This window comes from Cherax quadricarinatus, chromosome 28, assembly GCF_038502225.1.
Source record: "Cherax quadricarinatus isolate ZL_2023a chromosome 28, ASM3850222v1, whole genome shotgun sequence".
Classification (NCBI taxonomy): Eukaryota; Metazoa; Arthropoda; class Malacostraca; order Decapoda; family Parastacidae; genus Cherax; species Cherax quadricarinatus.
In genome coordinates this window covers 27,949,695-27,964,339 of record NC_091319.1, presented here as the reverse complement: position 1 = coordinate 27,964,339, position 14,645 = coordinate 27,949,695, and the positions used below count along the sequence as shown (strand labels likewise).

Genomic DNA, 14,645 nt, shown 5'->3' with positions numbered 1-14,645 from the left:
CAATGAAGTTGAAGAGGTATGGGATAGATTTAAGAATGTAGTGTTAGTGTTCAGCAGAAGTGAGAGGTTTTAGAAAAGTGGGAGTGGGAGGGAAGAAGAGCGACTGGTGGAATGACAAGGTAAAGAAAGTAGTGAGATAGGAGAAGTTAACCTATGAGAGTTTTTACAAAGCAGAAGTGATACAAGGAAGGAGGAGAATATGGAGAGAAAAGAGAGGTTAAGAATTTGGTGAAGGAATGTAAAAGGAGAACAAATAAGAGTGAGATGCTATCAAAAATTTTTGCTGAGAATAAGAGAAAGTTTTGAAGCGAGATAAGTTAAGAAAGCCCAGATAACGAATGGATATCACAGTTAAAAATAGGAGAGGAGAGTTATTAGATAAAGAATTGGAAGTATCCGAAAAATGGAAGAATATTTTGAGGAACTGTTAAATGTTGATTAAGATAGGGAAAACTGTGATTTTATGCATTGAGCAAGAAGGTGTAGCATCCAGTAAGACTGAGGAAAAGTCAGTTGTGAGTGTGGGAGAAGTGAGGCTGTTGGTAGAATGAAACGAGTAAATCAGCTGGGAGTGATGAGATAAAAACAGAAATGTTAAAAACAAGTGAGGATGTAGTTTTGGAATAGTTGATACTTTTATTTAATAAATGTATTGAAGAGGGGAAGGTACCTCGGGACTTGCAGAAAGCATGCAATGTTCCTTTGCATTTATTTATTTTTATTTATTTCCAATTTGTATACACATACAGAGGTACAAAGGTACAAAGGGAGAAAAAAGAGTTAAAATTATAGGGGAATAAGCCTGTTGAGTATACCTGGTAAAGTGTATGGTAGAGTTTTATTGAAAGAGTTAAGAGTAAGACGGAAAACAGAATCGCAGATAAACAAGGGGGGCTTTAGGAAGGGAAAGGGATGTGTAGACCAAGTGTTTACGGTGAATCATATAGGTGAACAGGATTTAGATGAGAGTAAAGTGGTTTCTATTGCATCTATGAATTTGGAAAAGGCAAATGATAGGGTGGATAAGGAAGCAATGTGGTGGATGTTACAAATGTATGGAACAGGAGGTAGGTTACTGAAAGCACTTAAGAGATTTTACGAGGATAGTGATGCTTAGAGTGTGTAGGAGAGAGGGAGATTTTTTCCCAGTAAAAGTAGGCTTTAGGGATGTGTGATGTCACCATGGTTGTTCAATATATTTATAGATGGGGTTGTGGGAGAAGTGAATGCTCGGGTGTTGGCAAGAGGTGTGGGATTAAGGGATAAAGAATCTACCACAAAGTGGGAGTTGTCACAGCTGGTTTTTGTTGATGACACTGTGCTTTTGGGATATTCAGAAAAGAAGTTGCAGAGGTTGGTGGATGAGTTTGGAAGGGTATGCAAAAGAAGGAAATTAAAAGTGAATATTGGAAAGAGTAAGGTGATAAAAAAATTAGTTAATGAAAGACTGGATATCAGATTGAATTGAGGGAGTATGGAGGAAGTGCATGTATTCAGATATTAGGGAGTGGAAGTGTCAGCAGATGGGTCTATGAAAGATGAGGTGAGTCATAAAATTGATGGGGTGAAAAAGGGGAGTGGTGCACTGAGGAGCCTGTGGAGACAAAGATCATTATCCATGGAAGCAAAGAGGGCAATGTATGAAAGTATAGTGGTACCAACAGTCTTATATGGGTGTGAAGCATGGGTGGTGAATGTTGCAGCGAGGAGAAGGCTGGAGGCAGTGGAGATGTCACGTCTGAGGGTAATGTGCTGTTTGAATATAATGTAGAGATCCGTAGCTTGGAGATTAGAAGGCGGTAAAGGGTTTTAAAAGTATTATCCAGCAGGCATAGGAGGGGTTGTTGAGGTGGTTCTGACATTTAGAATGACATGGAGGGTATATAAATCTGTAGTGGAAGGACGGCATGGTAGGGTTCATGCTAGGCAACGTTGGAGGCAGGAAAGGTACAGGAGGTTTTGTGTGCGAGGGGCTTAGACTTCCAGCATGCGTGAATGAACGTGAATTATAGTAGCGAGTGGAGATGAATAGTTTTTATGACTTGACGTGCTGTTGGAGTGTGAGCAAAACAACATTTATGAAGGGATTCAGGAAAACCGGCAGGTTGAACTTGAGTTCTGGTGGTGGGAAATAGATTGCCTGCGCTCTGAAGGTGGGGTGTTGGTGTTTTTAGCTGTAGTGTTTACACGCCTCTGGCAAGACAGTGATGAAGTGAATAAGGATAAAAGTCTTTCTTCTTTTTCGGGCCACCCTGCCTCAGTGGGAAACGGCCGATGTGTTAATAAAAAGTATAGCTATCCCTGTCCACAGCAGGATTCGAACCTGCGCATTCTGCATCAAGGTACACAGTCCTTTTGCCACACAGCTAGATTGACGAAAGTACTGTGCACCTTGATGAATTTTTATCAGTAATGTTGTTATAATGCATTGTGCTCTGTATATTACTCCGGTGTTCTTCTTGACTTCCACAGCACTGAGGATCCACTGCTCGTGCAGCTGTCGGGACATACTGGCTAAGGTGGGAGGATACGTGCTGGAGGAGCGAGGTCAGGTTAAGGTCAAGGGAAAGGGAGAGATGACCACCTACTGGCTACTTGGTAAGTACCGTGTTGGTACAGCGGCTGAGGTAGTGAGATGGGCTGGGGTAGTCGTAGGGACTGAGGAAGTGGTAGTAGTAACGGCCAAGGTTGTGCAGTGGCTAAGGTACGGGTAGTGGCTGTGGTAGTAGTAATAATAGTAGCTGAGGCAGTCGTAGTTCTTGAAATTGGAGAGACTGAGGTGGTGGTGGTGGTAGAGGCTAAGGTTGTGTTAGTGGTTGAGTTGGTGGTAGTGGTTGAGGTAGTAGTAGTGTTTGATGTGGTGGTAATGATCGATTTAGTTTATATAATAACATGTCAAAGTATTAAACAGGTTTCCGAGTTGCATAGCTGGTGTAGAAGTCAAGAGTGAATTGGGTTAGGTTAGGAAGTTTCTAAAATATGCTAATTCTCGAAGAAACAGAGAAAAAAAAAGTTTTCCGAAGTTTGCTCCAAAATTAGCCTAATTACAAATTCCGCTGAAAATGGAGAGTTTTAATTAATGCATTATTACTAAATTCAGACTCCGTTGTAAATTAAATATTACCCGTTAAATGTTTACATGTTAAGCCAAAATTAAAAATCTGTGTGTTATTTCTAGCACAAAATGTTATTTTGAAAGTAAATTTTATTTTTTTCTAGGTAATACCATTATATTAATTGTTTAATTTATTAAGATACTTTTCTGTCCTTTCAATCTATCTAGGAGAAGATCCAGATCGCAAACGTCATCGTGAGCGGTCACGACGGCAGCGTGGGCTACAGGGTGTGATGCTGGCCAAGAATGGGTGCTTGGGCGGTCTACGAGGCTCTCTGAAGGGTGCGCGTGGAAGAACCTCGCCTCTGCCTCGAACCCTTAGCTTGGAATCTCCCAAACGCCTCAGGTTTGCCATGTCCGAGGAACTGACTAGCCGAACTCTGAATGAGGAGGCGCCATTTGACGGATCACCGCCTCCAGCCTCACCTGCCTCCGATGATTGTAGGATGCGCCGTCTCACTCTTGAAGTGAAGCGCAACTCGTGCCCTTGTATCAAGGAACACCGTGAGCAGACAGAGGACTGTCGAGGCCATGCCATCGTTACTTCGCCTCTGGACAATAGCCCACTGCTGTCTCCTCAGGGACTGATTATATCTCCCGTGCCGTCCATCACTGGGTCAGGACACGACATGGTATTAGCGGGAAGCTGTAGAGCATCTGTCATCGAAGTGGGTGTCTCGCGGCCTTCCAGTTTCATGGAAAACTCAGTGGAACCCGCACCACTCTTTTTTGACCTTCCTCCTTCAAACCTCTCTCGAGACGTGGATTTACGAATACGTTCTACCACGTCACTTCAAAAGCAGGATGTGACTCACAAAAACGCTTCCGATTTAGACTTGACGTTAACGGTATCTTCCACTCCGATTAGTACGGGTGGCAGATCGTGTAGTGTGAGTGGCAATGGTTCCGGGTTCGGGGCCAAAGCTCGCTGTTCGCTGTCTAGTGGGGGTAACGGCAGATGGCGATCCCACAGCATGGTCTTGCAGAGTGGCCGACGAGGCAGTGCTGCAGATGGTGACTCCATGGTAACTGGGACGCTGGCAGGAGGAGAAGGTAGTGACGGGAGGGCGGCCCGTTTGCGCTTCTGTAGTAAACAGGATACTTGCTCCTCCATTGAGTGTGAGGAGTCTGCTCCACTCCTGGCTAGTGTTGTCAATTATAGAGTTATAAATGAGGTGCACAAGCTGTCAGAGAGAGAAACACCGGTTTAGCAAATCCTGTATTGTAGTAGCAGATCAAAGTTTATAAGATATTTTTAATTATGAAGAACTGTTAGTGATAACAAGATAAAGTCCCATGGATTATAAATACTTCCTTTTAAATCCAAAGAAATTTAGGAAAAAAATATTACAAAGCGTGATAAATCAGTTGGTCAGTAGCTCAATTAGTCGCCCATATCATGAATTCCTTTACAGACAAAGGAATTCACATTAATGTGTGTGATAATGGAGTAAAATCAGATTACATTTATTTTTTTCTAAAACTTCATGTCTCGCCACTTTAGTTTTCTAACAACGTCCGTGCTGTTTTACAAACGATATTGCTGACTTGTTTTACACAACAGTGTCGCCGCAAAAGATGATCGAGCCAAACATAAGTTCAGACGCTAAGGTGCAGAATGAAAAAAAAAATTTCACCGAGAATGAAAACGTTCTGTTTCCAGAAACAGAATGAAAACATTGTTTTCAGAAACAATGAAAACATTGTTTTCAGAAACAATGAAAACATTGTTTTCATTCTCGGTTACCTCGGTTACCATTGTTTGCATTCTAGGTAACCGAGAATTAAAGCATTCTGTATTCATTCTCGGTTACTAGCCAGGAAGAAGTAGGTCTGCGCCCACGCACATACAAAGAATCAGTAAGTCGGTGTTCCTAAGTTCCTGGAAATAGTGGGTTCCATACTTCAGGACCACCAGGGATCAGCGAGTCGTTACTCTAGGACCACCAGGTATGAGTTAGTCAGTTATTCAGGACCCTCAGGTATCTCTAGGGCGATACTTCAGGACCATCATGGGTCAGTAGGTTAGTATTCCCAGACAACCAGACATCAGCAGATCACCATTTCCGAATAACGAATAACACCGACCAGCATATGGGGGAGAGACGCATATGCGGGTGTTAGAACATTTCTGGATTGAAGAAACCTCTCAATAAATGTCTTGGTACTCTTAATGGAAGTTCTTTGATGCCCATGAGGGGCTCGTGATCCAAGAAATCGGCCTGTCCTTCACTTCCTTGATTGACTCCCATTTTCAGGGCGCTGTATGATCCCTATGGGCTCAACGCTTCCCTTAATAATGATTCAAGCTGCCAGGGATTATTAGATCTGGACTTGAGGACCACTGTAGTGTGCACAAGAAAAATAGCACTCTAAAACAGCCAAAGTAAAAATGGCATCAGCAAAAGACTACACGGAAATGGCACATTTTTTGCATACCAGAGAGTATGTTAATGCTATTTTACTTTTGATGTGTTAAACGTATGTTACTTTCACCGTACATATCCCTGGTAATTCTTAAGTACTGATCTACTGATACCTGATGGCATGTAAACCTTACTATTACTACCAATCATAGGAATGTGCTAAGCCCATAGTGCTCACAGCTCCTGCAAATGGAAGGGAATCAAGATCGAGCACAAGATGGGCCCAATTTCTTGACTCAAGTGTCCCTCACCGACATCAAGAAACAGCCCACGAGAGCATACAAGAAAGACACACTAGCCTGAAGACGATTCTGGGTGCCATCGCTCCCGTGGCCCAGTCCCTGACCAGATCTCCTGGTTAGTGACCTGATCAACCAGGTTGTTGGTATAAGCCACGTGTAGTTCAGCGAAGGCACCACTGCCTAGCTGATCGGGAATTATCTTTAATATTGGTAATTTCCGTTATATATGAAGGGATGCTATTGAACAGTCTTGGTCCCTTGGTGCCTTTTATACTCGTGCATCTCTACTGTTCAGCGGAGGTATCTGGCACCTACTGCTGGACTTCTTGCTATTGATGAAGTTAGTGAAAGACAGTTTTCCAACCTAGAGATAAAAAGTAACTCAAAAACAACCTTCGGTGGCTACGCATCTTTTGTTTTAATGGTTCTCGTTAGCCATCCTGTAAATTTCCTTGTGTTTGGAACAGTAATACTTCCGTGATCCCTGAATATTAAACCATCTTGCACTCTTACTACTAAGTCCCGTCACATTCCTCTTCTATTTATTGAGTAGTTTGAATTTTATGCAACTCTGTTAAAGCTTACAATCAAATTAAATTTTTCCATAGCGGAGTAACTGAAATTTGTCCTCAGTGAGCATCGTATGGTTTTCTGTGACTCGCTAGAAAAACTGGTTAATATCAGTTTGTTGAATTATTTTCTTCAATGGATGTCACTCTCTTACAGATTTTAATATGGTCTGCAAAGGTGATACATTGATATGACTGATGTCTGTCTATGTTGGATATAAAGATGAGAAAATAAATTTGGGAGAGTATTGCGCCTTGAAGAAAAAGTCTTTCATTGTGGCATCTTCTGATTTTACTTAGTAAACTCTTTACGTCCGATTTGCAAGGCAATTAACATTCCATCTGCCTAGTGCGTTCAAGATCATGTCATTATGGTCTAACAACTGCGACGAAAGGAGCAGCGACTTTTAATAAATCCTTTACTCTGGGCTGTACAAGTGACGTCATGCTGTGACAACTCTTTCAAAGATTGATTGTAGTAATGTGTTATCGGTCTGTTCTTATTCACAATTGTTTTGCCGAAATCTTTATATAGTGGGATATGTGATTGTGGGATGACCCATGTGTCCAGATTTCTTCTCCATAAAATATGTAAGGTATATGATAGTGTCTTCATATTTTTTTTATAAATAAAAAGTGCCACGAGTCTATGCCTGGACAGAATGCATAAGCATACTATCAATAACTTACTGAAAGTCGAGTGGGATTAAGGTTATGACAGATATTTTGGAGATGTATGCACAGTTTTGGTCTCATTGGTTGACAATAAATTTGGATTGTCATTCTTTACCCCGATTAACCTCTCTGCGCAGTCATATTATGACTTAGTATTTCACTCACATCTTTGTTGTCATTAGTGTAAGCTCCGTTTCTTTGAAGGAAGGGTCCGAAACTGGATGTTGTTTTTTTTCCTTAGATATCGCATATTATAAGAAAAAAGTATTTGGAATTTCTTTGTTTCATTAGTGGGTTTTTCTCTGTCTCTACTGAACTCTGTGATACATGAGGTTTGCCTCAATGTTTTACGTCGTCATAACCAGTAATTTTTTTTTTTTTTGCTCTGGAGTCGAGTCTGGAGAACTGTCACTCAGCACATCCTCTCGAGACACTGGTTTAAATTCATGTTACTCGTATAATCTTTCGATTAAAATTCCGTAAGTTCGTATCAGATTCTCATAGTAGGTGGATAAAGTTATGGATATTTTCTGGTCTTGCCGAATCCACTATTTGCTGGCTTAAAGCTGCATTTACCCGTACACAGCCGGCCAGTGGTATGTTAATCCCTAAAATAAGAGTTAAATTTTGCGCATGAACAGTTCGGCGAGCACTGGACGTTGCATGTGTGACATAAACAGTGAAGGTGTCACTGCAGGATGCGTACGTCTCTAACTTTCACCTTCCCTGACACTGGGCTACCCCGTCTTCTAATAACATGTTCATTTTTAAAGTTATACTATGAATTATGGAAGGATCCTAGACTTCACCTTACGAAAAAGACAAAGCAAATGCGACAGTAATTATGGATAAGGTAGATTATAGTGGAAAAATGAACATGTTATTAGAAGACGGGGGAACTTACGTGCCCCTTAAGGCAGTGGTGGGGTTTGTTAGTGCCTAGTGATTGAGGTCTTCTCAGGGAGAGGTGCGCCTCTCCCCGCTGGGTGTTTGTCTAAGAACTCAGCATCTCTTTCGGAATAAGCGGTGAGGATATTTTCCTTTTCGTCTAAATTTGTTGAAATTTATGGCCGATGTTTAGGAACGTTTTATGGACATGAACTGTGGAGACATAATTTTGAAAAGTCTTACTCGCGTTATGATTTTGATTTATGTAATATGAGAGTGAACTGGTCAGCAAGTTTCCAGTAATAGTGTCAATTTCTTATGTCAGAAACGGAATATGTATAAAGCGTTTATTAACCACAAGGTATATACGACAGAACTTCCACCATTTATAATGCCATAGTTCAGCTTCTGTTGTGTTAGCGTCAATAACACAACAGAGAAGCACATAAATCCATAAAAATCATAATCTAGGCCTATTAGAAAAGTTTCACTTCCAAGAAGGGTATTGCGTCCCTTAAAGGGATCAGTAGGCACGTCAAGTACGTTAGGACCACCAGGGATCAGTAAGTAAAGGACGTACCTCAAGGCCTCCAGGAATCAGAGGATAGGCACCTAAAACTAGGGATCAGCCAATGCGTAAATCAAGACCACTAGGGATAAGATTGTATTTCAGGGCAATCAGGGATCGAAAGGTAGGCACCCCCGACCAAGCATAAAAAGGTCCTTTAAGGCCAAGTATGGGATCAGTAAGGACTTCACAATCATCAGAGATCAATATGTATTTTAAAATCACCAGGCATCAGTAGGTAGGTACGTCAGGATCACAAGCGATTGATTGGTAGGTACTCCCAGACCAATAGGAATCAGTAGGTATTTCAGGACGATTATGGGTTAGTATGTCGATGCTTCAGGACTAGCTGGAGTCTGCCTGGAGATTGTTCCGAAGGTCAACACCTCAGCCACCCAGTCTTTGGCCAGGCCTCCTGGTGGAACAGGGCTTAATAAACTAGGCTGTTACTGCTGGCCGTGCATAATCCAACGTAAGAACCATAGCCCGGCTGGTCGGGTACTGAAGGCAGTCGGTCTGTTTGTAAGGCGCTTGCAGTGTTGTAGAAATGAGTAAGAGGTCCCAGTAGATTCACTCAGAAGAACGTTCTAGCTAAGATTCTTAGCTAGAACCGATATGTGCCCTAATGGGTTTACTTCTCACAAAGTATATTTGCTGAGAGTTTACTTTAATCATTATTTAAGGGATTAAAATATTCTTGACTGGTGGTGACAAAGTGACGTGCAGCCTTAATGATCCTCGTGTAGTCGATAGGCATTAAACCGTATTAACCAACCTTCCTGATTGTCACAGGACATATACACCGAGAGGTATATTTCTCTCACTGTATATAAATACTGAGTGTTTACATTAATCCGTATTTAAAGTATTGAAATGTCCTTGTCCGGCTGCGATAGGGTTAACCCCATTAACCCAAAATCTATCTCATTCTCGACAAGAGCATACACAACCCAGCGGTGTGTGACCCTCGTGTGTACACACTCACAGGTTACTTGATGACCCACGAAATCTTTATAGTCTTCAAACCCCATTAACCAATCAATTGACTCACATAGGATATATACACCAAGAAATGTATTTCTCTCAGCGTACATATACAGTGAGAGCTTTTTTTAATCCTTATTTTAGGGATTAAATTATTCGTATCTGGTGGTGAAAAGGTTAAGTACAGCTATAATGACCCAAGTGTGCACGATAGGTTTTAAAACTCACTAACCAGCATATATTCGTATACACCGAGGGATGTATGTCCCCTAGTGTATATACACTGAGAAATTACTTCAATACCTTATAAATTACAGCATTTTTAAGTGGAGTGAATAGTTTTCATGCAACCTTCATGACCTTCACAAAGTTGACAAGCTTTAATCCCCCATTAACTGTAATGTCTAGCTAGCCATTTTTGCAATAGTTAGCCAAAAAGTTGGTCTGAGTTGATTCACAAATTGCATTCTATCAAGCTGTGTTTAGGATCCTGGTCTTCTCATCGTCGATGTCGTCGTTGGGAGACTACGCTTTCCCGTCTTCGAATCGGGCACACGCGTCTCACTCATAGTATCTCATGGAGAGGCGTCCAGTTCCACCCTATGAAAATTGCCAGGTTCCAATTTCAGTTTGTCATATTCCATTGGACTGTCCTTGTTTACCAGCAAGCACACAGAATTTACTTGCAACGTCATCACTGCTCTAACACCCTTACTTTATCTTCCCTCCTCGCGGACGGCCCCACCTTTGACACAGATTCTTTTTTACTTTTTGACAGGAACAGATTTATTACAAAACCACTGATTATACTTTCTCTATTTCTGTTATACTCTCCACCCTCGCTAGTCTTAGATCAAACATATTAAACAGCACATCCTCCCCTGCAGCGCCGTATGACCCTTGTGGGCTTCGCACTTTCATAATAATAGTAATAATAATAATCCCCTTTAAACCAAATGACTATCAAGCGAAGCGACGAGGGATGTAGAGTGTGAAGTGGGTAAGGTTACGTGATTAATAAGAACCAGTGTGCAGTTATGCTAAGATAACACGAGCGTCTTTCATCGCTACTTCGTGAGTGACTCGGTAAGTCTAGTCATTTCTTCTGTAAGATATCGATGAAGAACTCATTCGAATCGAAACTGATTGTTTTTCCATTCCCCCAGGTACTGTATGACCCCTACGGATTTAGTGTTCCACCCCCCTGAATATAATACAGAAAATATGGTCTACAGGATGGTTTGTAGTCAATGAACAACCTGGTTGCTACTTGCAGCTGTTAAAGTTGATGATGATTCATGTGAATGCAGAGGAAGAATCTCTATAGACTACTATAATAATGAAGGTCCTATTGTACCTAGTAACAGTGTTATATTAGGTTAATATATTCAGCAGTGGTAAATGGCCTGATGCCTGTTTTAATTATATGGTAACTCACTGAAGGGAGCTCTTCGCCCACGCCCCAGGCGGCTGTAGCACCGACTACTCGCTTTTAGTGCTTGAATCATGCTGGACTGCAGGCACTGTGTTATCTTGTGGTTGTGGGGATGTGGAGCGTCACTACAGAGGTCTGCCCTCTCTAGGACAAAATGAAGAAAAAATCTTTAAAACAAAAGATACTGAAAGATGTGACCAAAACCCACTATGTAGCTGTTACTACTGCCGTCGGAAGAAGGACTGGAAGAGGACTGGAATGTTTCGTGCTAGCAGGTCGACAGTTGCTGGCAGGAGTGACCTGTAGAGGAGGCATCAAAAGAGCCGTCATAAGAGGAACATTTGAAGTTGGTGTCTGGCAGAAGCAGCCATGGTAAGATTGCTAGTGTAAAGAGGATCACTGGAGAAGACGGTAGTGGAGAATTTCTGGCGATGGTTTGGGTGGAGTGCTTGTCGAATGGCGTGTCTTGCATGACGGCAGACGAGGAACAGTTGGAAACTAAGTGGCACAGATATGGAAACCGCAACCTCTTATGGTGCGTGAAAATCTTCACAAGGAATCTGGTGCGAGAGCCTGGACACCTGAAGTCAGTGAGGTAGAGTAATGGGCGACGTCATCATCCTGAAATGATGGGGTTACAGTGGAGTCGTCAGCTTTGATTGCAGATGTTAATCGTTGTCGTGGAAAACAAGAGGTTGTCGTGGAAGACAAGGGTTGTCATGGAAGACAAGGGGTTGTCATGGAAGACAAGAGGTTGTCATGGAAGACAAGACGTTGTCATGAAAGTAAATGGTGCAGTATTTCCTGGGGATTGAGGGTCCCTGGTGATGGCTCCATTAATGTCGTCAGTTGCGGATGACATGCGGACATCGTAGCGATATGTGTTCTTTACAGATCGTCCTGTGCAATATTTCATTGTTGCTCTGGCCGCTCTGTCTGGTGATTCACTGCTGGAATATGGTCTTAGTCTGAAGGTCACCTATGTTTTTAACTGGAAAGAAATCGTCACTGTAAAACAAGACCACACGTTCCCTCTGTCTACAATTCTTAATTCCCGAGAGAAATTCGAGAAAATTCTAGTATTCTTTTTTTTGACTGCCAGGTTGGGAAGTCAGCAATGGACGACCTCGCTGCTGCCTGTAACTGTCTGGACATGTGAGTGAGCTGGAGATGTTTCTACTTGTGATTTTCAAGTCCGACTTCGAGACAATTGAATTGGTTAGGTTTCAGGCCTATCCATTGCTATCAGTGTCATAAACAGCGAGAAATAAGCCTTGCATAGTATATGACATGGATATTCCTGGGACTGCCAAGTGCGTCACTATAAACAAATAACAAGAGGCGCAACGCGAGAGAAGCCCTAATTGGTGAACTTGTGCTGTGGAGAGAATTAATTTAACAGAATCACGTCGTTCTCTGCAACCATTGTTGTTACTTGGAATAATACTGGAAGCATAAATGGGAAGATTACCCGCGGCCTGTATCACCGTCTGCATCAGCTTAGGCTGCAACAAGGGTCACCGGACTCCCTTGTACTGACTGCTTCACCATGCATGTCAACTTGCCTGCTTCTATGATTTATATGTCACTTTGCTAATTTTCTTGGTTTGTATATCCCTTAGCTGGTTACTTTGCTTTACAAGCCACCTACCTCTCAGCAAATGTCATTGTTTAACCAATATTTCACCTCTGCTGGCTTCCGTCTTATGTCGCCTTACTGGCTTCCTCGGTTTGTCTGTCACTTTTCAGGCTTCCTTGGTTTGTGATTTCTCTTGTTTTTTTTTTGTTTTGTTTTTTGGAGGGGGGGGGGTTTGTGTGCCACCTTGCTGGCCTTCTCGATTTATGTTCGAAGATTTTGGTTTCAATTCTTTACGTTTCAGCTTTCTTGATTGATGTTTTGATTCACTGTTTTTACCTTGTTTGGCACACTAGTCACGTTGCTTGTTTGCCAACATTACTTTTAGACGTTTTTTAGGCTTGCTTGACACAAATACAGCTTTGCTTGCTGACTAGGCTCATGTGTCTCCTTACTGAATGACTGGTTACGCTTCTGTTATCTTACTGTCTGAGCTTACATATCCATCTTGTTGGGTACACGTTATCCTGCTGTATGGGTTGCTACACGTGTCCATTAGCAAACTTGGAAAACATTATGACACTCTTGGGATAGCAGCCATAAAACAGATTGACTGCTGTATATTTTGCAAAAATGTGTATCTGCCAATAAAACATTTTAAGGAATGTGATTTCATCAAAGTTGATTCATAAGAAAATGAAAACATCATAAAGCCATGTGTTTCATACGACCTATTCTCAAATACCTCAAGTCTTGTCTTCAATTACTGTTCCTCAAAGAGCTATTTCCCGAGCTATTTTACTGGCATGTAATGTTAGGATAAACTAGGTAGATGAGGAAATATATTGATTTGTAAAACACTTGATCTCTTTCAGTATCCTTCAGCGTAAAAATATTCACCTGCTACACATCTGCAGTAAGTTCTACAATCATCGGGCTTTTTATCAAGTCGCAAAGAGATCTATCATTGAAAAGAGGATGTGTGAATATGTATAGTGGTGAGATGATCAGGCAGGTACCGTATGCTGGGTCTTACTTCCTGAGTAGTCTAATGAGAGTCTGGTTAAATATATAACTGAGAGGAGGCTCGATATGAGAAGGACCTACCAAGCATAGGCCAGTAGGCCTGGTGTGATGGTGTAGAATCCGCCGTTCTGTTTAAAATTGTTAGACACGTAGATTGACGAGTCCAAGGTCCAGTGTCTCTGAGTGTGTCCCTCCTTGGCGATGATTCGAGTCTTGATGTAGAGCACAGGTGTTTATCGAGCCATCCATTCGGCTAGCATATTGGAGTCTAGAAATGCATGTTAGGAGGTCTAAAGATGTTTCTTCCACTTACATTAAGCTGCAATAATTGTACGGAATTGTGTATACGTACTTCAGCGGAGAGTTGATCCTGTGTGTGGAATCTTTAATGATGTCATTGATTGTAGTGGATGCAGTGGTAGTTATACAGAATTTAGTGTTAGAGCGAATGTTGAAGACGTGTTTGTCAGTGGAATTAGTAGGAAGGACGATATGCAGATGCAGAAAAAAGTTCCCATACTGTCTCTGCTGGACAGAGGTAAACAGAGTAGTAAAGTAAACAGAGGAGTAAAGACTATATTTATGAATAAATTAACCCAGTTAGTAAATACTAATGTGATTGGTTGACAAAATTAATTGTTGGTACTTCGTGTGTCTATATAAAAGAAGATTTACGAATACAGAAATGAATAAAATTTAAGATATATCTAATATTAAAAAAAAAACTTGGTGCGGAATATACTGAAAAAAAGTTTGATGATAGATCCAAAAATTAACATCAATTTTATCTACGTGATAAGAGTTGGGTGAATGTGTGAGGATTGATTTTCATAATGTCTTGCAGAATATTGGTAATTTGTATAAAATATAATTTAAAATAACCCACAAATTAATGTATGCTATGTTTAATATTATTTAACATATAAATAATAGAATTAACCAGTTCAGTCACTTACAATGAAACTAGTGATGAGCACGCACGCACGCACGCACACGCACACACAAACACGGACACACACACACACACACACACACACACACACACACACACACACACACACACACACACACACACACACACACACACATGCATGCAGAGAGAGAGAGATTAAGAGACAGTTCCATAATCTGAGGGGTAAGC

General features: G+C 41.4%; 1 protein-coding gene across 2 annotated transcripts in view; it reads left to right on the top strand.

The window, feature by feature from the left end:
- LOC128693164 (guanylate cyclase 32E-like) overlaps positions 1-13,333 on the top strand; it is a gene marked incomplete at its 5' end in the record, with an annotated part of 162,251 nt that extends 148,918 nt beyond the window's left edge. Inside the window, 3 exon segments of one of the 2 annotated variants that reach the window (XM_070089504.1) lie at positions 2,473-2,598; positions 3,284-4,168; positions 10,634-13,333. In XM_070089504.1, the coding sequence (XP_069945605.1) occupies positions 2,473-2,598; positions 3,284-4,168; positions 10,634-10,644 (1,022 nt within the window). 2 annotated transcript variants of the gene reach the window in all.
- Between the last annotated feature and the right edge of the window lie 1,312 nt (positions 13,334-14,645).